This window comes from Anas acuta, chromosome Z, assembly GCF_963932015.1.
Source record: "Anas acuta chromosome Z, bAnaAcu1.1, whole genome shotgun sequence".
In the NCBI taxonomy this organism is placed as follows: domain Eukaryota; kingdom Metazoa; phylum Chordata; class Aves; order Anseriformes; family Anatidae; genus Anas; species Anas acuta.
The window spans coordinates 13,760,871-13,783,030 of NC_089017.1; the positions used below are offsets into that span (position 1 = coordinate 13,760,871).

General features: G+C 39.9%; 2 protein-coding genes across 2 annotated transcripts; one reads left to right on the plus strand and one right to left on the minus strand.

Moving 5' to 3' along the window:
* Window positions 1-231: 231 nt before the first annotated feature.
* LOC137848352 (granzyme K-like) lies at window positions 232-8,789 on the minus strand. Its single transcript, XM_068667399.1, has 5 exons — window positions 8,662-8,789; window positions 8,430-8,571; window positions 5,655-5,802; window positions 2,021-2,290; window positions 232-1,133 (listed from the first exon to the last, which is right to left on the minus strand). The coding sequence occupies exons 1-5, from the start codon at window positions 8,720-8,722 to the stop codon at window positions 963-965; spliced, it is 792 nt and encodes a 263-aa protein (XP_068523500.1). The 5' UTR covers window positions 8,723-8,789; the 3' UTR covers window positions 232-962.
* A 6,667-nt stretch (window positions 8,790-15,456) lies between these two features.
* On the plus strand, window positions 15,457-20,317 carry LOC137848392 (granzyme A-like). Its single transcript, XM_068667469.1, has 5 exons — window positions 15,457-15,586; window positions 16,331-16,478; window positions 17,559-17,703; window positions 18,421-18,693; window positions 19,498-20,317. Exons 1-5 carry the CDS (start codon window positions 15,526-15,528, stop codon window positions 19,657-19,659), a joined length of 789 nt encoding a protein of 262 aa, XP_068523570.1. The 5' UTR covers window positions 15,457-15,525; the 3' UTR covers window positions 19,660-20,317.
* The last annotated feature ends 1,843 nt before the right edge of the window (window positions 20,318-22,160 follow it).

Sequence of the window (22,160 nt, forward strand, 5' to 3'; positions counted from 1 at the left end):
AACCAAAGAACCAGAGAAACCCTGCAGATTGTCACTTCCAAATGCTTGGCAAAAAAAGAGATCTTGAGAATATTTGGAAGGTGATGGGAGAACAGCAAGCTAACCACAGGCTTATTCAGAAACACACCAGGTACTTCTGGTATCAGAAGTTTACTGAAATCCACAGCAAAATCACTGTGCTTTATTTGTTTGTTTGTTTGTTTGTTTGTTTGTTTTTTAATAGGTATTATACAAGCACTATATTTTTTTAGAGAAAGGTAGTTATGCTCGTTACAATGAACAGTAATGCTTTTTTCAACAGAAAATTTTAATTCTTTCTTCAACTGTGAAGAATGGTATCATGGACCAAGATCTGAAAAGAGATGATTTTGTTGATTTGAGCATGAAGAAAGGGAGGGAAAATAACCTAGAAGAAAAATGTGAATTATTTTTTTCACACTAACAATGTAAGATTAGCTGGAAAAAATATTTATCAGCTTATTATTTTAGATCTGAACATTAAATTAGTTAAATATTTAGTAACAGTTAAAGTATATAGTATTGAAAAAAATAAAAGTCAAACTGATGCATTTGAACATTTCAAGTTTTTTTACTAGTTTTGCTCATTCAGTACACATTTCATTAACTATCAGTCTGAATTTGAATTTTTCTGTGAATACACATTCAAAAATATTGCTTTATCCCAGTCACAATGGAAAAGATGAGTAGTACTTTCCAATCACACCAAAAAATAGGGTGAAATCCAATACAAATTGTGTTGTCTAAGAGGCAGTTTCCTACTAAAGATTAGTAAACATTTTATTTATACAAAAGGGAATATTTTCAACTTTCTCATAAACCTGTGGTGGTGTTAGTAAAGGAGTAAAGCTAGGACCTACTTTGTAAAGTTGGCAGTGTAAGGCAAAATCTAGTTCTAAAGCATAGCACAGTATCTATTAAATCTATTAAATGTCTTGCCTGTCTTAAGGCACTCTGTTATGGGAAACTATTTCTTTTATCCAGTCAATATAGTTTTTAGTCAGTCGTGTGTAAACTCCAGGCAAGTGTCCTTTGTGTCCTTTTCCACATTTGTCTCCAAAAGAAACAATCCCACTGTAGTGACCACAACAGATGAGCGGCCCACCAGAGTCTCCCTGAAAGAAAAAAAAAAAAGAAGAAAAAAAGAAAGAGAGCTATCAATGTGTTTGCTTCTATGAAGAGGAAAAAAAGATAAAATAAAATAAAATTTAATAAAATAAAACAATTTTTATTTTTAATTTAAATTTTTAATGAAATTTTAATTAAAAATAATATTTAATTTAATAAATTCAATAAAATAAATGATGTGTAAACACATCATTTTGGAAACATTGCTTCTGATCTGTTCTAACCTATGAAATGCATCAGATGGCATAGGGCACTTCAGGGGAGTTGGGTGAGGTATGAGGTGTGTGGATGCTTGTAAAGCCTGACGGAGTCTTTGATGTAAATGTCGTAGACCAGCACAGTGCTATTATAATCTCATTTCATTTTTTTTCAGTTTGTCTTTTTTATTGTTGTTATAAATTGAGTTACACTTCCGTAACAGCTGGCCTTTCTGGATTATCATAGAATCATAAAATCATAGAATTAGGCACAGAAAATGTCAAAAGGAAGATCTAAGCAGAAATTTTGAATGTACAGTTAAATTTGTACTGTTTGGATGGGGACATCTGGAAAGTATCAGATGATTCAGACTGAAAGTTCTTCTGTCCATCAGGTACAAGTGGATTCTAAGGAGAACAGCTTGAAGAAATGCACCTGAATTCAACTGAAGTAATTCCCAGGCTCAAAGTCCCATACTCTAGATCTTGTTTTGTACAGTGACCAAAACTACCCAAAGATTTAACACTGCTTTTTCGCAGCACTAAAATGTCTTATAAATGTGTTTAAATCCTCTATGAATCTGGTCAGCCTGCAAAGTGTCTAATGCTGCTTTGTTCCTCGTGAAAAGGAACAACTGTTAAAAGCACATCCCCTCATCTTTGTAACTGCTTCTTACCTTGCAAGCATCACTCCTTCGAAACTTCTTTTTCCCTGTAGCACACAACATGTTGCTGGTTATTTTCACTTTTTTTTTAATATACTGTTTTTCACAAATTTTTCTATCAACAATTTTAAGAGTTGTTTCCTGAAGACATTCTGATGGCTTTCGTGAAGATGTAATTCCCCATCCAGCCACCGTGCACTCTGTGCCATGTTTGATATCTTCAACATATTCAGGCAGACGCAAAGGTTGCACATATTTATTCAGATTTGCCACACGATCCAGCTGGAGAAAAAACAAATAAATAAATAAATAAATATGCTTTTTCATGCAGAGAGGAAGGAAGATATATATCACTAATTCAGTGGGCTAAATAGTCTATTTTTATATTTTTTACCAGCATTTTCTCTCCTAATAAACCACTTTTCAATATTTAGGAACTTATTCTGAACTTGCTTGCACTTCTGTGGATCCAGACGTACTTTCCTTATGTCTGTATAGTAATTCCATAACCATGGCAGCATTAATGAGTTCACACCCAGATTTCGCATTGATTACAGCAGGAAATTAAAAAACTATGCAGGTCTCGTTGTTAGATCTGTGTCCTGTTCAAGAACCTAACATGCCACTGAACTGCTGTGTTGAAATCAGTCTGGTGTTTTGCTGACATGCAGACAATTGAAATGGACCAAATAACAAAGATGTAAAGAAAAGTCATAAGCAATTAGATGTGACAGCAGAGACCTAAACTGTGAAAAAGTAGGTCTTGAAGTCTTTAGATTGACAGGCTTTTCCTCTGAGAGACTCAAAAGCGCTTAAATGATTCAAACCTTATGTGTTTTGTTGGCCTTTATGTGACAGATTCATCCTTCAGCATAGGCCAATTAAAGTCTGTAAATGCAAACATAATAAAACATGATTCCATATCCTCAACACATTTACTAAGGATTCGCAGCTACAGAACTAAGCTTATTTTCTGTTTTACACATGATTACTACACTACGACTGATTTCACAGGTGCTTACATGTTTTGCTGAATGGTTGTCAGTTAAATAATTCTGGCTTTATACATTTTTTTATCAAAGGAACTACAATAAATCAGATGTTTATCTCCCTCCAAAAACATGGATTATTGTGTCATATGCTGGTGGAAATTTCCAAAGATAGAAAGTTTATCACAAGTCACTTAACGCTCCACCACAGCAGAACTGTAGTAATGGGAGGTGAGCCCTGGTGCTACCACTATCCCTGTTACTATGTCAAATTCAAACCATGGATTTTATGCTATCTTCATCATTCTGGAACAGGGCTGTAACTTTCTGCTCTAGAAATAACGTTTTCTAGGGATCCATTTTGGTATAGTGTTCATGCTCATCAAATAACTTGGGGTTTCTGATAAGCTGGTGGTGGACGCAGGCACAGCCAGTGACATGAAACTGCCTGTCTTTGCACTGAAGTAGATGAAGAATTGTTACTGACATCTGAGGGAAGGGGCTTCTCATACTTGGACAGCGATAAGTCACTGAGGACACAAATGGCTGTAAACGCTCCAGCTAGTTTCAGAAAGAGACATTGCTAATTTCTTTCCTGTGTCATTACACCAAACTGGTAATAACATCTAACTATGAGAAATCAGGTTCAAGTCATCAGATCTTTTTCCATATAATTCCACCAATTATTTCAGAAGAGTGGTAATATTCTTAATATGGTGTTAAGAGCTGTAGTACTCTTAGTATCAGTTACTTTAAATATACATCTTGTCTTTCGTGTTAAAATAATTCTTGATTAACAGAACATAATATTAAAACATAGCCTGAATATAAGTCCATATGTGGTTTCTTAGGCATTGTACAGAAGTCATGACGTTTCTAAAGATATAGCAAGATGATCACAGAATCATAGAACAGCTGAGGCTGGAAGGGACCTCTGAAGATCGTCAAGTCCAAATACCCTTCAAGCAGGATCACCTAGAGGATGTTGAGCAGGAACAGCAGGATTTGTGTATCTCCAGAGAAGGAGACTCCACAGCCCCTCTGGGCAACCTGTCCCAGTGCTCTGTCACCCTCACAGTAAAGAAGTGCCCCCTCATATTCAGCTGGAACCTCCTGTGCTTCAGTTTGTGCCCATTGTCCTGTCTCTGGGCACAACTTAAAAGAGTCTAGCCCCACCTACTCAACACCCTCCCCTCAGATATTTATACACATTGATGAGGTCTCCCCTCAGTCTTCTCTTTTCCAGGCTAAACAGGCCCAGCTCTCTCAGCCTGTCCTTGTCCGACAGGTGCTCTAGTCCACTCATCATCTTCATAGTCCTCCTCTGGACTCACTCCAGTAGCTCCATGTCCCTCTTGTACTGGGGAGCCCAGAACTGGACACAATACTCCAGGTGGGGCCTCACCAGGACCGTGCAAAGGGGCAGGATCACCGCCCTTGGCCTGTTGGCAACACTCTTCCAAATGCAGCCCAGGATCCCATCAGCCTTCTTGGCCACAAGGGCACAGTGCTGGCTCATGGTCAGCCTGCTGTCCACCAGGACCCCCCAGGTCTCTCTCTGCAGAGCTGCTCTCCAGCAGGCCAGCCCCCAGCCTATACTGGTACTTGGGGTTATTCCTCCCTACATGAAGGACCCTGCACTTGCCTTTACTGAACTTCATGGAGTTCCACTTGGCCCATCTCTCTATCCTGTCCAGGTCCCTCTGAATGGCAGCACAGCCCTCTGGGGTATCAGCCACTCTTCCCAGCTTTGTGTTATCAGCAAACTTGCTGAGGGTGCACTCTGTTCCATCATCCAGGTCATAGATGAATAAATTGAACAAGTCTGGACCCAGTACTGACCCCTGGGGGACACCACCAGCCTCCAAGTAGACTTTTCACTGTCCTCCTTGGTGGCTTTGGACTGGCCCTGAAACTGATGGTACAGGAATCCATTCCTCCAGAACCATTTTGACCATCTACAGGTTTTCTGTACAGACACTGGACACCCTATTCAAAACACCCACGGCTGACTCCATGTGAATCTGAGTGCTGCTTTAATGGAGTTCTCACTGCAGGCACACACAAGGCATGAGCTAGGATGAGCCAGGAGCCGGTACTCAGCAAATCCCTGTTCCACACAGGCATCCAGGATGATGGTGTCAGCTAACACCTTTCCATGCCTCATTCCACAGCATCCTGAGCCTTTTTCTCTGTGTGACCACTCTGTGCTCCTAGAACTGAATTCTTCTATGTCTTTATTATCTGTACTTATACTTTATGTGGACACACAAAATAAAGAATATGTTTCATCCCCATTTTCACTCAGTCCAGCACAATGTATCCCCTCAGAGTACAGCTGTGGCCCAGACTCCACTGTATACATCACTTCAGTACTGCCTTTGATAACTGACAAAATAATGTGATTTGGGTTTTCAGAAGGGTTGCAGCAGTGAGTACATAAAAGAGAGTTTTACAACTGAATGATCTTGAAGTGTCCTCATTGCTCAGCCTGCCACTGATCCTGTAACCTTATCTAGATTAGTAGAACCAAAAACAGAGTTTTCTGAGATGTTGTTAAATAAATATACTCTAATATCAAAGAATAGCCAAAATGATCATCAACAATATTCATTTTGTAATAATAATTTTAAAAAAATGATAATAATTAACATTACCTTGAGGAGCATTATATCATTTGTCTTGGAAGACCTGTTAAACTGGGGATGAGAAAATATATTCATAACCTTAAATATCTGCTGTTCTTTTTCATTTATGGATGCTCGGTGGGCTCCAAGAACAACTCTGAATTCTTCTTTTTTTAATCTAAAATTTAACGAAAGTACAGGAAGAGATGGTCACTACTGGAACAGAGAGCAACATCTCTCAAGATAATCAAAAGCTGTGTAACACAATTAACAATTCCATTTTACAACAACTTATTTAAAAATATAGAAAGATACTGTTCATTTTGATAGCTTGACATGAGCTTGTGTTTTCCTCTACAAAGTAGCATTTCTTTACCTTGAATATCATTTAGTAAAATAACTGCATGATAGCTGACCTTCAAAGGATTCCAGAGTTTTGAATTAATGTCACAGAAAAGCTTACTGACTTTAGGAAAAGTGTCTTGCACAAGGATTGCTGTGGATTGCCAGTGGATTTATGATCTAATCTTGCAAAGGATAGAAACATGTCTGGCTAATAACACAGAGGTTGTCTTACTGGCATCAGAGTGATGTCAATACACACATCAACACTCAGTATTCATGCTGAACATTATACATGAAGGTAAGTGTGAACGTCTTTAATATTAATAATACTTTTGTCCTCAATTTCACCAAATGCAGCTCAGCCCAAGAAGAAGAATGGATGTTGCCTACCTCAAGACATCCCTGAAGAATATTACAAAGTAAGACTGACAAAACCCACAGAAAGTTATACATCCAGTTTCTGATGACAGCTAGTAAAAGTCAAGCAACTCATAAATCTCCCGCTCCCCTAAGATCTCTGAGTGTCATCAGAAACCCATTTATGCAAGTCTGTCTTTCTTGCTTTTGCCCTTCTCAACTTAATGCAGCCCAGTAAGAAGACGCTGCCAGAAGACACACTACTGGGTTCCTGTGCTTCATCTTCAGAATACAAACTCAGTACACACAGGACAACTCTTTCAAGCCAGAATAAAGACTTTATCAATCCAAAAAAAAAAAAAGTTATTTTCTTCATTCATCATATTTTCTTCATTCTAGCTCTATGTCCCAAGGAAAGATACAATTTATTTATTTGTATGTAAATTTTTGCTTGTGAAAATGACTGCACAGACAATGCAGGAGCCTAAAAAATTCTCTTTTTATCTACAGAGCTTGTACAGTGAAAAGTATTTTTTAAGAGTTGAAAAACTCCTTCCCTGTGACTCTTTCATTTATCATCCATCCCCAAAAGAGGTGTAACTTGCTGCCGAGGTATAACTACTGCAGGACTTGTAGAAAGCTCAAGCAATCTGCTGCTGTGCATACAGAGAAGCCTGGGAAAAAGTTAATTAATTAATTAATTAATTAATTAAAATTAAAATTAAAGAAAAAAAATGCCACCTAATCCAGGTCCCTGACAGGTTGTTTGCAGGCCACATAGAAATTCATGCTGCTGTACTCATTCTAATTTGTCTAAGCCAAAATATTTTCAGAAGTGATTATGTGTATCAGATAGGAAAGCTGCAACAACATCTACTAAGAATAGTCTATAAACAATGTATGAGTGGTGTTTTTTGTGTGGTCATCATCATACAGCTCAGAAGGAGACCAGGCAGATGTTGTTTCAGTTTGCCACAGTTAGGCAGACTCAAAGACAGCCCAAGACAATGTCCTTGTCAGAAAACCAAGACAGTGAACAGAGCTGTCCTTTCCACAAGACCAGAGAAAACTAGTGCTGTTTCCACTGAATAGCTCCTAAATCTGAATTTTTACAACCATAACTGACTGGATATCTCTGATCCACTGGCTGAAAAGTGAAAGCCTCCAGCACCCATCAAAACATCCCTTAATTCCAAAGAGGAATGTTTGGATTTTATTTTGTAAATGCCCATAATAGCATGTGCTAGGTGGGAGTATTTCTACCTTTACAAAATAATAATAATAATAATAAAGAAAGAAAAAGAAAAGAGCAACCAAACCTGACTCAGGTAAAGAAGTGAAGACCCGTGGAAGTTAACTTTACTTTGAAAGGAGCACTGTCCTCTATTTCAGACTCATTGGTGGATGAAGACTGGACAAGGTGCCCAAACTTGTGTTTGAGTAGGTCAAGTTTTCACAGTTTTCTTGTAACTGGCTTGCTTTCAGTTACTTAAAATATAGAACAATAATTGGAAAGCTAGAATATGATTCAAGTAACATTTTAGCTAAAACAGGAGAATTTTTCTTCCTAATGTGAACAGTAGATGTCCCTTACTTTGAGTCAGGTGTACGAAATATGTGGCAGCCATGGGGTATCCAACCTGGGGAAGGGATTTTTGCATCCACATTTGAACGGTCAAAAGGACACGGCTTCTTGTCATAGTCACAGCTCTGGCATTTAGTTTTTGTGCACCCAGACAGGGCATTTACAGTGAAGGGAACAGTGGTTACATCTAATTCAGCTTCATCTCAGGGTGTTCTAGGCTTAGTCCCAGGCACAGTGGTAAATTATATACACTTTGCAATATATCCCCTTCTCTAAGACACTGCTGTTTCAAGTGAATAATGCATTGGGTCTGTTAACAGCACAGTCATTGTCCTGCAGCACTAGCTAATCTGACTAGTGAAGAAAACAGTCCTCAATGCAGATCAGTAGTTAAGAAACAACTTAAAGCAGGATGAAAAGAGAGAGAATAGCAGCTTTACCAATCCTTCAATATCCATCTTTCGTCACTTACAGGCTTGCACACCATGCCCCACCTCTGCGCAGCATAAGACACTTACGTACAGTGCGCTGCTGTCAAAACCCACTGGTCACCCACCAGAGCTCCTCCACACACGGTTGAATTCTTTGTCTGGATGGCAGCCATGTAGGGCCGGGAATGGGGAGGCACAGGGTGTCCTCCGATAATGTCACTGCAGCCATCTGAAATGCAAACGAAGGGTAATTTATTACTTACGTGTTATCCAGGTGAAGTGGGAATCTGGATATTTTTATCCTTAGAGGACCACTTACATCTCAGAGGTAGGATAACAGCAATTAGAGAGAGAAGAAGAGCTAACAGCTGGCTGGTCATAGCTGTTACTTCTTACTCATGAGAGCATTGTAAATTACAATACTGTCTTTCTATTTAAATGTTCTCTACAGGATATGGTGGTTAGTACGTTTTATAAAAAGCACTCTCTTGAAGTTTCTTTACTTCCTTAATAGTGCATTGTGTTAACTGCAGCTCAGTTTCTTTAGGTTCCTTCTTTGGGTTTCTTTAAAACCTGTATATTCCTTGAATCCCCACCACTCATCAATTCACATCTCACAGGAACTTCAGCAGACCTCCATGTGTCTGACACCAGAAAATAAATGACCAAGACAATTCCTGAGCATTATATGGGATGAATGTGTAATAAAACTGTAGTATGACAGTTAATTCAACAACTCTTGCAACTCTAAAGAAAGGCAAGTGAACAAATTAGAGAACAAACAAATGGGCAACCTGAAAAGGATTCACAGAAACTGAGAGGGAGAACTCAGGGCATGTGGAGTACAGAGTTCATTCCCAAGCAGTGGGCAAAGCCAGCAGCAGCAGTAGCCATAATCCTCTGCAGAATTATACTGTCCAGGCAACATTTTCAGTTGAAAGGACAATGAGGATTCATACATCAAGTTTAGGAGAGCCACTAAGAGCTGTCAGAAATCTGTTGGTTGATAGCTTAGGAATACCTCACACAAAAAGACAAGCTACACATATGAAAGGCACAGCAAATCGTTTTTTTCTTAGTAATAATTTCTAAGGGTGCAGGGTTCAGATACAGAAACCCCAAGAGCGTCCAAGTGTCAAATGCAGACAAAATACCGAATCAATGATCACAAGAAAAAAGATTAAAAGACCCAGTGGTGGGAGAGACTTTACAGTATTGCTAACCACTCTGTCTGCACCCATGTTTTTCACAGAGTGCTGGTAAACCACTACAAAAATAGCATGCCATCAGATCAAGAACTTAAAAAAATAAATAAATTAAATAAAATAAAAAATCTGTTATCTTAAGTACCCTAGAAAAGAATCAGAAACCAATACGTCTAGCTCTCATTGATCTTATTTAATTCAAGAGAATAGCAACTCTGAAGATTGTTGAATGAAATTGACTATAAAATTGAGATGTTTATTTCTATGACATAGAATCTTAGTGTAAAAATGGAAAATATGTATACAAGGCAACATTACATATTTTGTATTTCAGAAAACTCTTCCAAAGCTTTTTTTAAAGGAAAACACATGACTTTCAGAATTAATCAGCTCATAAAAGGACTAGCACTAGTTACCCCAAAGTCATTCTCCATCTTCAAGCTAATCCTAGGATTTATTCACACACCAGAGGTTACCTCTGCAAATCAGTGCTTTGGCCCAGAGGGTCCTAAAGGCATGATTAGGTTCAAGTTTTTTATGACTTTACCCTCACAGTGGCTTAAGTGGCTGGCTTAAAAAAGCAGTGCAAAACCTACAGCTACAGAGAGACTAAATGGGCAGCAGCCCCATGTTCTTACCAGGCAGGACAAGGCCTGAGCTTCCACAACATAATACCTGATGGTGCTTTATTTCTGTTAGGTACACACAGTTTTATAGGCATGGTGTTGATTCTCTACAAAGCTTTGAGGACTCTCTAAATTAACTGTGCAACTAATTTTTTTTTCTGTGATATCACACAGCAAATAGGCAAAAATAAACCTAGATTATTGCACATAGATGAGACAGATGAGACAACAGAAAAATACTATGACACTGGTATGAAAGAAGAAAGTAAAATAGGCATTCTGAGTAGAAAAGGGTGTTCAGAGCAAGAAATAATGTCAAGTTGAATAAAACTGAAATCAAAATGGGGAGCAAGATAAGAAAAGAGTATTAAGATCAGTAGGTAATGTATGGTTAAACAAGACTAAGACAAGAAAATTTCTAAATGCAAGTCAGTAGACCATAACAAACCTTTAATCCCAGATCGTGACCACATTGAATATTCAGGCAGTTCAAAAGATCATCCCATAAAAGTTAATATAAACGTGGTCGTCTTTGCTCATTTGTTCTGGGGACCTGTTGTTCTCAGGTAAACAAACACAGGATGTAAGTGACAACCATTTTTTCCCAACCTCTTCCAGCTAACTTCTTAGCAACTCACTCCCTTAGTTCAACTCCTTTCTCCACATGCAGGACCCCACCTTGCCAAGACCAAGTGCCAAGGCAGGCATGATCATACCACTCATAGCAGTGAAATAGCAGTGGCCCACGCTTTACCCTCTTGGAAAATTTTGCAAAAATTAATCAGATTGCAGGGGGAGCCAGTAATACATGGTGGTTACATTGTGAAGTGCTTTGTGTTACAGGAACTGGTCTGCTAGAGTGTCAGTACAGAATGAAGAAAGCCAGTGTTGCCTAGGCATGAGTGACAAGCTCGGGATATGTGCTCATTGGGAATCACAGAATCACAGAACCACAGAACTGAAGGGGTTGGAAGGGAGCTCTAGAGATCATCTAGAGATCATCGGGTCCAACCCCCTGCCAAGGCAGGTTCCTTAGAGCAGGCTGCCCACGTAGCTGTCCAGATGGGCCTTGAATATCTCTAGAGAAGGAGACTTCACAACCTCCCTGGGCAGCCTGGGGGAGCCTGTCCATCACCCTCACCGTAAAGAAGTTCCTTCACATGTTGGTGCGGAACTTCCCGTGCTCCATTTTGTGGCCATTGCCCCTTGTCTTGTCCCCGCAAACCCATGAAAAGAGGTTGCCCAAGTCCTTCTGTCTCTCACCCCTCAGGTATTTATACACATTGATGAGATCCCCTCTCAGTCTTCTTTTCTCCAGGCTGAACAGACCCAGGTCTCTCAGCCTTTCCTCACAGGGAAGATGCTCCAGGCCTCGTATCATCTTTGTGGCCCTCCGCTGGACTGTTTCCAGGAGATCCCTGGCTTTTTTGTACCGGGGAGCCCAGAACTGGACACAGTACTCCAGGTGAGGCCTGACCAGGACAGAGTAGAGGGGGAGGATCACCTCCCTTGACCTGCTGGCCACACTCTTTTTAATGCATGCCAGGGAAGATGGAGCTGTTTAGTGCAACACTCATGCTGACATCCTTCAGAAACTTGAATGTGCATTGGAGAAATTTAAGATTTCCTCATTTTCTTTCCATACAGAAATTATCCCAGACAAATAAAGGAAGAGATTATTATTATTACTTTATTTTTTATAAGAATAGCTGGGTTTGAAGCAAAAAGGAGGTAAAATCTCCCATTTATTAGGGAAGTGCTTAGCCACTGGGCCATTACATATAAGATGGGTTGTTATTGCATCTGTGCTTCAAGAAGAGCTTGTACACCATGCCCCCCTCTCAGAGTCAGATAAGACTCCCCAGCTCTGCCTTGCTATGCTCCTGGTGGTGTGCCCACTCTGCACTGCTCAACTTGTGCAGCTGGAGGCTCTGAGAGGTATAGAGCTTAGGTATAAATGGGGCTCCTATATTGGTCCACCAAAGTTGTATTTGGTTTTTGCCTTTAGCAGCACAGGAAGCAGCATGAATGAAAACGAAACACAGTTATCAGGGAAGCAAAATTATCAAAATGACTGTGTATGAGCTAGGAGACAGAGGAGTATTCAACAGTCAGAATGGAGCTGAAAGTGACCCATTGACCCATGCATAATGCCCATGGGAAACTTCCTCAAAGGCAAAGGCTAGAAATAGCAGCTGGAGAGATTTGTTCTTTTGTTCAGGCAGTAGTTTCCACTGAAAGAGTGGCTATGCCTCATGGGCACAGCAGGGGGAAAGAACAGAACATTTTGCTTACATGTTTCAGACTTCTTGAAGTCCAATTGCTTATGCAGCACAAGAACTAATAAAAAATCTTGACTATGCACTCAATGGAGAAAGAAGATTTGCTCTGAGGTTTCCTCCCTTTACACAAAGACTGAGAATATAATCTAAACTTGACCATAAATTAACTTATTGACACGGCCAAAGTACTCCAGCTGACTTGTTTACCGTATGGAAAAAAATATCAAACTTTCAACCTCATCTAAATGAATTACAAGCTGAAGAGGACACTGACAAAAGCATTTGGGTACAAAACTAGAGGCTGATTATGTGCTTGTCAATCTGATCTTTAATACCTATGCAGTCAGTCCCAGGAGTATGTGATAGAGGTAACACTCAGAATGAGCTTGCACAGCTAGCAGTTATTATTTGTGCAATCCCAAGCACAATACAAGTACAGGCTGGCCAAAGAATGGATTGAGAGCAGCCCTGATGAGAAGGACATGGGGGTTCTGGCAGATGAAAAGCTCAACATGAGCCAGCAGTGTGTGCTTGCAGCCCAGAAGGCCAACTGCGTCCTGGGCTGTATCAAAAGCACTGTGCCCAGCAGGGTGAGGAATTATAGAATCATAGAATATCCTGACTTGGAAGGAACCCACCAAGAATCATTGAGTCCAACCCGTGGCACCACACAGATCTACCCAAAAATTCAGATCATAGGGCTAAGAGCACAGTCCAAACACTTCCTAAACTCCAACAGGCTTGGTGCCATGATAATGTCCCTGGGGAGCCTGTTCCAGTGCACGACAGCCCTCTCAGTGAAGAACCTCTTCCTGATACCCAGCCTGACCCTCCCCTGATGCAGCTTGACTCCATTCCCTCGGGTCCTATCGCTGGTCACTGAGGAGAGCAGATCGGCGCCTGCCCCTCCACTGCCCCCTGTGAGGAAGCTGTAGGCCGCACTGAGGTGTCCCCTCAGCCTCTTTTCGAGGCTCAGCAGGCCAAATGACCTCAGCTGCTCCTCATATGTCTTCCCCTCAAGGCCCTTCACCATCTTCATAGCCCTTCTCTGGACACAATGAATGTGTATGTGGAGGCTGGAAGTAGATGATCTTCAAGGTCCCCTCCAACCTGTGCTATGGCTTTAAACTGAAGGAGAGATTTAAATGAGATAGAAGGAGGAAACTCTTCACTCAGAGGGTGGTGAGGCCCTGGCACAGGCTGCCCAGAGAAGCTGTGGATGCCTCCTTCCCTGGAGGTGCTCAAGGCCAGGCTGGATGGGGCTTTGGGCAACCTGGTCTGGTGGGAGGTGTCCCTGCCCATGGCAGAGGGGTGGAACTGGGTGGTCTTTCAGGGCTCCTCCAACCCAAACAATTCAGTGATTATCAAAGAGTAGTCTAGACAGCATATTCATAGTTCTAATCATCAATATAAATGAGGTGTTTAAGAATTAGATAGGATATTTTTAAGGCATGGGTATGCAAACACCTAAGAAATTACAACAAAATTGTCTTTAGAGGTAAATCAGAGTGTATTCAGAGAATGAAAGAATATGGACAGGCCATAAATAAATTGTGTTTAGATGGTAGGTATAGATTTATCTGAGTAGCCTGAAAAATGTCTAGGAATACTTGTTAATGTTTTATTCTGTTTCCCAAATAGTCTTTCCCTGAAAACAGACCAGGTAACAAGAAGATGATATATATAAAACCTCGTTTCTCTACATACTGCACCTCATACAAGAATATTTGAGGACTGTAGTTGTATGAGTTTAAACAGGTCTGGGTTTAAGAAGGTATTTTAAAACTGCCTATTAAAATGACATAAAGTCAGACTTTATCACCTATTTTTAAGTGATGAATGCAAGAATGGTACCTATGTCACTTGGTGATACCATGTTCAGGATAACACTGAAAAAAGGAATGCTAAGAGTGCTTGAACTGCTGATAGTTACCAGGGGTGTGCAGGTAGTGAGGAGAAAACTGAAAGAAAATTAAAAGCTTGACATGGGTTGCAGTGCATGGACCTGTCACTGTGTCACATAGGTACAGTTTCTCCAAAGGGCTACAGCAGTCTGATAAGCTCTGTTATCTCTAAAACTAGCTCTGCTTCTACCTTCTTCAGAGAAATCACCAACAGCTAGCCTATGCCCAGGAAAGAAAATGGCAAATTTGAGCCAGCTGTCTGTCCAGTATCTTATGTGAGTAAAAAGCGTCAGGCTGAGCCCAAAGATGTGACACAGCCAACATGCAGAAGCTTTCTTCAGGCTGATTGCAGTGGGGCTAAAGTCCTCATGAAACCTTCCAGGCTGTGTAGTAATGACACTTCATTGGATTTAGCTAACTATCAGAAATTCCAAATATTTTTAATATTTTAAATTAAAAATTTGATGGAAGGTATTGCTGTATCTGTGTATATATTTGGAAAGGAAGGAAGTGAGGAGCTGTGAGTCCAATAAGACTTATTTGGCTTTCATCCAGTGGAGATCCAATAGCTGTAGTTAGCAGAGCCTGAGAAGTGATTCAGCTCAGATAAACAAGCCTGTAGCAGCTGATGCACTGAATGTCTCTGAAGCATTTCTTCAGTAAATTGACTAGGTAGACTTCAGAAATTACCTTGCAAGCTTAAATTGCAGATGCTAAGGCCTGTGAGCTGGGGTCTAGACTGATATGGTCTGTCTCAGCCTTATGAATTTTTTATTCTCCAGGTCCTCACTCTAGACTACCCAGAGGTGTCTAGACTGGAACTAAACATCTTCATGGAGGCAGCTGAATTAAGCTGAAATTTAGGTAAGCCAAGTTCCACTGTGTAACTTGATTTGTAGTGGCTTGCAAAGATTCACTCTGATGCTCATATTAACTGTCCAGTAATGCTACAGAAAGAACATGAAAGAAAGGAGATTTTGTCCTCACACCACAACATGACGCAACTTCTCACTCGTACCTCTGCTGTGAGCTATGTTGTTGGGGAGGGTTTTCTTTTCTTCAGAGTTACAAATTTCAAATACCCTTAAGAGGAAAAACAAAACCCACATCCTTTTTGTTTTGCTATATATTGCATAGTGAACAGAGGAGAACAGCAGCTAGTAACCATGGGAGCTTTCTTTACCTTGTCGACCTCTGCTGCTGTCATCCTCCTTGTAATTCCTGGAGGTAAGTAGAAAACTAGACGTTTTTGAAGGTAAATGCCGATGCGTGCAGTTCCACTTAAGCAAACGTGCATTAGCATAAAGAAAGTACTTGCAATTGTTATTGTGGTTCTTACAATAATAGAACTCTCTGTATCTCTTTGAGCTTTCATACAGACAAAATCATTTCTGAATGGATAATAATAACTAAAGCTACACAGATGACAGGCTATTTGGAAGAATTTAAAGAAATTAACATGATCATTTTTCCATCTTTCTCTCTACAGGCATGCACTTACATGATTTGCTTGGTTTTCTGCTTTTCTGACAAACACGTTCATGTGATGTTACTTACCATATACAACCCAGTTCCCAAGAATCTGTGTAGGACAGATAATGCACAACATTTATCTGGTGTCAGAGTTGGGGTTCTTACAATGACAGCTAAGAACTTAACCATTGCCATGAACATCAAGAAAATAAATCTGTGCAAGATCAATAATGTTGTGGTGGGTTTGGGGTCGTTCTTCTTTTTTTGTTTTCTTTTTGTCACAGCACTGACCTAATTTTGGTCCTACTGAAACACACAGCAGTAGCACTGCTGAGCAATCTTAGAAATCTAGCCTGAAGACCAGCATTGTGACACACATACATACCTGTGTGTCTGCGTACTTTGTGATTACATAAAATGTTCTTTTCCAGGAGACTGCAGTGCCTGTCAGTATTTGTTAGCCCAGCTGTATGTATTGTGGCTTATTTTTATTTTTAGGTTTATGTGTGGAAATAATTGGAGGAGATGAAGTAAAACCACACTCAAGACCGTTTATGGCCCTAATCGTAAAAGAGAAAACAAAAGTTATCTGTGGAGGAACTTTGATCAAGCCAAACTGGGTGTTAACAGCTGCCCACTGTCCTGTGTAAGTTTTTGCTCTGAGTGGGAGATTGTCCTTAGTATTTTTGAGTTTCTAGCTGCAGGCAAGCACAGAATACCAACACCGAAGTGGTAAATCTGGGGGAAAGACCCATGCCTGTTTTCTCAGTCACTTGGCGAGAGGACTGGCCAGTCTAAATAGCTGCTCAGAAAACAGAAACAAATTCCTGTCATTTTATTCTGCAGAAGACACACTGGGCAACACAGAAAGACAACATGCAATTACAAAGGAGCAAAACATTCTCCAGACAGATGACAGGAATCACTTAGAGACCTCTGCTTTACTGGATGTGTTGCTCCCTCCTGTCTGACTCACGCCGCACACGGCTATTTGGCCCAGCGCATTCTCCCTGCCAGGAGAGATGCGAGGTTCAAATCTCACATCCCACCCATTGCCTCTGCTGGGAGCACTGGAGCTGCTGCTGAGCCAGACCTCACACAGGCTCTGTCAGCAGCCTGCCCAGGAGCAGTGAATCGCTGGGCTCTGCAGACATCAGAGGCTTCTATCCATTTCTCCTGCCACCAGACAGGGAGATCTCTACTACCCAGGCAGCACAGGGCCCAAAAGCAGTAGTATCAATATATGGCCACTATATGGTGATTCCAAAAGAGATCTCTCTGAAGAAAATATGCAGGAAGTAATCAACATAATGATGCTCAGTGAACAGTCACACAGCCCTTAACAGCTGCAGGAACGGGAGCAACCATGTCCTCAGGGTTTGCATTGCTGCAGGAAGAGGCATTTGAGGGCCAGCCTGCACTGACAGGTTTTACCCATTCGGCAGCTGCAGGCATCCAGCTCCCGAGGGTAACAACAGGGGTAGGTTCCCAGTGAAGTACCTGAACCCTTTCTAATAGTGCCAAATTGAAGGTAGAATAGCATCAGTTGTGATTCACTGAGACACTTTCATTAACTACTTGTAAAACAGGGTAATTTTTTACATTTTTCTGAATTACTCCTGCTTTTCAGGCATGAGAAAAGAGATTTACAGCACCACATTTATCAGCAATGAATTATGGACTTGCAACAAGTGAATCCCAATAACCATGTTGTCTTTCTCCTCAGGGAAAATAGCAAGGATGAAGTTGTTCTTGGAGCTCATTCAATAAAAAGAAAAGAAAAAGAAAAACAGGTTTTTAAGATTGCAAAACTAATTCGCCATCCATGCTACTGGCCTGGAAGGTGGGATCATGACCTTATGCTGGTGCAGGTATGTACTTACTTCCACGTCACTCAAGCAATATGCATCTCCTATGATGCACCAGTTTCCTCCTTCTTGTGAGGAAGGGAAATCAAGCACAGGAGTGTCTGGTAACTGTTTCTGCAAATCCAGCTGACTGGGGAACTGGGGATGCAATGGGGACGAGGGCACTCAATATTTCCTGCAATGCATGCAAATACTCAAAGCAGAAAAATTCTGCAGCTTGGCCTACATATTGCAATTCCTGGCTTTTCCGTGGAATAATAAAGAAGCATGTGAATTTTATTCACAGAAAGCAGCATGCTTCAAATGTAAAAAATAAATTGTCTAAAAACCGTAACGTTCTGACTAAAAAAACATTCCATTAAAAATTTCTCAACTCTCATTCTCTTTTTTGCCAGCTTCACTTATTGCTGTTATTTTGCTCTAGGCAAACAGGCCCAGATTCCCTCTTCTTAGGTACCTCCCAATGATATGAGTGCCAGAGAAGGAAAATAAGGTCTTTTCAGACATAATGTTTCAGCAGAAGTTGAATGGGTTTTCATAAGACAATATATACCCATTTTCTTTATTTCTATATTACCTCACTGATTATATAAATCCCCTCACAATCAATTGATGTATCTGAAAGACAGGTTGCAGTAATCATTAATTGCCATAATGGGATAGATCTAACTTTCATGTGTTTCTGTTGGACATAAAAACTATTTGCTATATCTTCCTCAGCTTAATAGAAGAGCAAAACTTAATAAAGCTGTGAAACCCATTCGCCTACCTACCTCAGGTGATGATCCAAAGCCAGGAACTGTTTGTAGAGTAGCAGGATGGGGAAAAGTTACAAATGAATCCAAGGACTTTTCTGATACCCTGAGGGAAGTCAACGTCGCTGTCATCAGCAGAGCAACTTGCAACAGCGCAAAATATTATGAGAACGAGACTACTATAACAGACGGGATGATATGTGCAGGGTCTGAGGAAGGCAAAACGGACTCATGTCGGGTAAGTATCCTTACATATATAATCCCATATACACATAGGTTATATTAAAAATAAAATAAAATACTAGCTTCTACAGACATAGGATCTGCCTATGCTCAGCTCAAGAAGGAATGATCCTAGAGTTGAGAATTTATCAGGGCTTTTTCTTCTAGTATTTAAAATCAAAAATTCACCTTCACGGATGTTGTTTTAATCCAGGCAAGGCAGATAGCTGTTCTTTTCTCCATTCAAATGTTTTTTGATAGAAAAATCTTTACAAGCCCTTTCTCAAGCAGCTAAATTCAATGGAACACCTTCTCTGACACCAGGGGGTTTTGGAACAGATTTTGCTAAAAAAATAAATAAATAAAATATGACTGGATGCCAAGTCAAATGCAAAACTTTGTAAGAACTACCGCATTTTAAAATAATTAAATACTGAAGTAACAATACTACAAATATATATTTATACATATATAGCAATTTCTAGACACCTTTAAAGGTGTCTTTAAAGAGGAAAGTGTCCATTTTTTTCATTTCACATTCATTAAGACCTGCTGTACCTTGACACTGAATTAAATTTATTCCATTTAAATCACACTTGAAAGATCACATTGAATTCTTTTTTGTTGTTGTTTTTGTTTTGTTTTCCTTTTGCTAATGAAAAGTGAAAAGCTTATCCTCTAAGAAGAAAACAAGAAAAAGAAAACACCAGCACTGTCTATGTTTTTATTTTCACTGTGGAGCTGGAGTGAGCTTTATGTAAGGGAAGGATTTTTTCACTTTTATAAATCTGAATAACAATTTTTGTCCTTTCTTTTGCAGGGGGATTCAGGTGGACCTTTAATATGTAAAAATGTGATGAGAGGCATCACCTCTTTTGGGAAAAAAAATAAGTGTGGTGCTATTGGTGCCCCTGGTGTCTACACTCGCCTCACAAAGCAATACATTCAGTGGATAAAGAAAACCATAGGGGGAGACTTATAGACTGGCAAGCAAATTCCTACTTTGTACTTGCATAGCAAAATCTAGTTTTGAAATATACTTTTAAAACAGGTTCATCTTACTGGTAATAATGATATTCCCATGCAGCTATTCCCATGCTGAATTTCACTAGCTTGATGTCCTTATAGATGAAATGGCATACATTTATTTTCAGGACAGATGTCTTTTTAATAGGACCAGGACACAGAACACTCTGGTAGAACAGCATTTGTAGCTTACACTGCCATAGAGTCTATCTATGACTCAGACTTCCAATGTCCTTGTGTTGCATGTTCAAACTGAGCCCTACCTGGATGAGTACATCTGAGCAAGAATCTCATCCAGCCATTTGTGTCCTCACTGCACATTGAGTATATACTGCTCTCTTCTCTATCTTGACTTCTGCAAATAACCCTAAGTGGTAACGAGATGCTAGGTATAACACCAGACACCTGAAAAACTTGTTAGTTATTTGGCAGAAGATCTCCTGATTATATAGGTATAGAGGACTGACAAATTTCAGAAAATTAATTTTCAGCAACTGTTTAGTTGGACTTCTGACCGCGGGATATAAGAACGATTTCCTAACTTTCATGTATTTGAAACCTCTATACTTCATCCCTTCATGTAATCTGCATTTAATAAAGAAACAGCAATAAAACCTATTGTTTGAAGCTGTCCATTTATGTGGAACACAGTGTCTGTTGCAGTACAGATATTCTGTGCCCATAATGTTTTGGATGTGCACTATGTTCAAAGAATAAAACAAGGTCAGCAAAGTTATACTAAAAAAAAAAAAATCAGCTGAAAAGCCATCTTCCCTTTGTTGTTTCTTTAAATGGCAGAAGGTATCTCAGCTGGAGTATTGATATGATAAAGCACTGTTTGTAACATTTAAAAAAAAAAAAAGAATCTTACTTTTGTGGTTTCATTACTGCCATTGACAGACATGCAGTGAAATTTCTGCGTGCTTCAACAACCGCTTGTCAAACATCAAACAGACCTACTGTGAAAAATGTTTCCCCCTATTTCTATATTAACAATCTTGGGTATTTACAATGCCATGAACACCATAAGTTTGTTTCATTGGAAATAGGCATTAGCAAAAAGAAAGTGGAGCACTTTCAAAAGGTGGAGCAATCTTGTATGATTTTAATTTTAAAAATCAGTTGCTGTTTTCAACATGAATATATACATCACTTATAAACACAACACACAAAGGTAGAGATTAAAACTTTTTACAGGACTGCCTCCACCTCATATCTTGTTGAGAAGAAAAAGCAGTTTTGTCACAGAGAATAAGAAAGGGTAATAAGGGGGAAAGGTTTAAACTATGGGGATATCTATTGAAATTTCTGATGCTGAACATCTTCATCTTCTTTGCTGAAAATGTAGAAGCATTTAGTATCTCTGCCTTCTCGGTGTGTCCCGTTACCAGGACACCCCCCTCATTCAGCCAGGGATCCACATTATCCCTAGTATTCATTTTACTGTTTATATACTTAGACAAACCCTTTTTACTATCCTTTATCTCTTTTGCAAACTTCATCAATTAGTCTTTTCCTGAAAACAGACCAGGTAACAAGAAGATGATATACATAAAACCTCGTTTCTCTACATACTGCACCTCATACAAGAATATGTGAGGATTAATCACTGTAGTTGTATGAGTTAAATGAGGTCTGGATTTAAGAAGTTATTTTAAAACTGCCTATTAAAATGGCATAAAGTCAGACTTTGTTACCTATTTTTAAGTGATGAATGCAAGAATGGTACCTATGTCACTTGGTGATACCATGTTCAGGATAACACTGAAAAAAAGAATGCTAAGAGTGCTTGAACTGCTGATAGTTACCAGGGGTGTGCAGGTAGTGAGGAGAAAACTGAAAGAAAATTAAAAGCTTGACATGGGTTGCAGTGCATGGACCTGTCACTGTGTCACATAGGTACAGTTTCTCCAAAGGGCTACAGCAGTCTGATAAGCTCTGTTATCTCTAAAACTAGCTCTGCTTCTACTGTCTTCAGAGAAATCACCAACAGCTGGTTTAAATCCAGTGGAGATCCAATGGTCATAGTTAGCAGAGCCTGAAAAGTGATTCAGCTCAGATAAACAGGCCTGTAGCAGCTGATCCACTGCTGTGGTTTAACCCGGCCAGCAGCTAAACATCACACAGCCGTTCACTCACCCTCCCCCCTCCCTCTCAAGGATGGGGGAGAGAAACAAGAAAACTGAAGCCTGTGGGTTGAGATAGAGACAGTTTATTAGGACAGAAAATATAATAATAATAATAATAATAATAATAATAATAATAATAATAATAATAATAATAATAATATGTACAATAAAAGTGATGCATGATGCAATTGCTCACCATCCGCTGACCAATGCCCAGCCTAACCCTGTGCAGTCCAGCCCTCCTCCCCGCGGCTAGCCACCCCTATATGTTGTTTAGCATGACCCTATATGGTACAGAACTTTGGCCAGTTTGGGTCAGCTGTCCTGG

Coding starts and splice junctions, on each gene's coding strand:
- LOC137848352 (XM_068667399.1), bottom strand. CDS start 8,722: ATGACCAGCCAGCTGTTAGCTCTTCTTCTCTCTCTAATTGCTGTTATC. Junction 8,572..8,661: donor TGTTATCCTACCTCTGAGAT/GTAAGTGGTCCT, acceptor TTTGCATTTCAG/ATGGCTGCAGTGACATTATC. Junction 1,134..2,020: donor GAAGGAGTGATGCTTGCAAG/GTAAGAAGCAGT, acceptor TTTTTCTTTCAG/GGAGACTCTGGTGGGCCGCT.
- LOC137848392 (XM_068667469.1), top strand. CDS start 15,526: ATGGGAGCTTTCTTTACCTTGTCGACCTCTGCTGCTGTCATCCTCCTT. Junction 16,479..17,558: donor ACAGCTGCCCACTGTCCTGT/GTAAGTTTTTGC, acceptor CTTTCTCCTCAG/GGAAAATAGCAAGGATGAAG. Junction 18,694..19,497: donor GCAAAACGGACTCATGTCGG/GTAAGTATCCTT, acceptor TTTCTTTTGCAG/GGGGATTCAGGTGGACCTTT.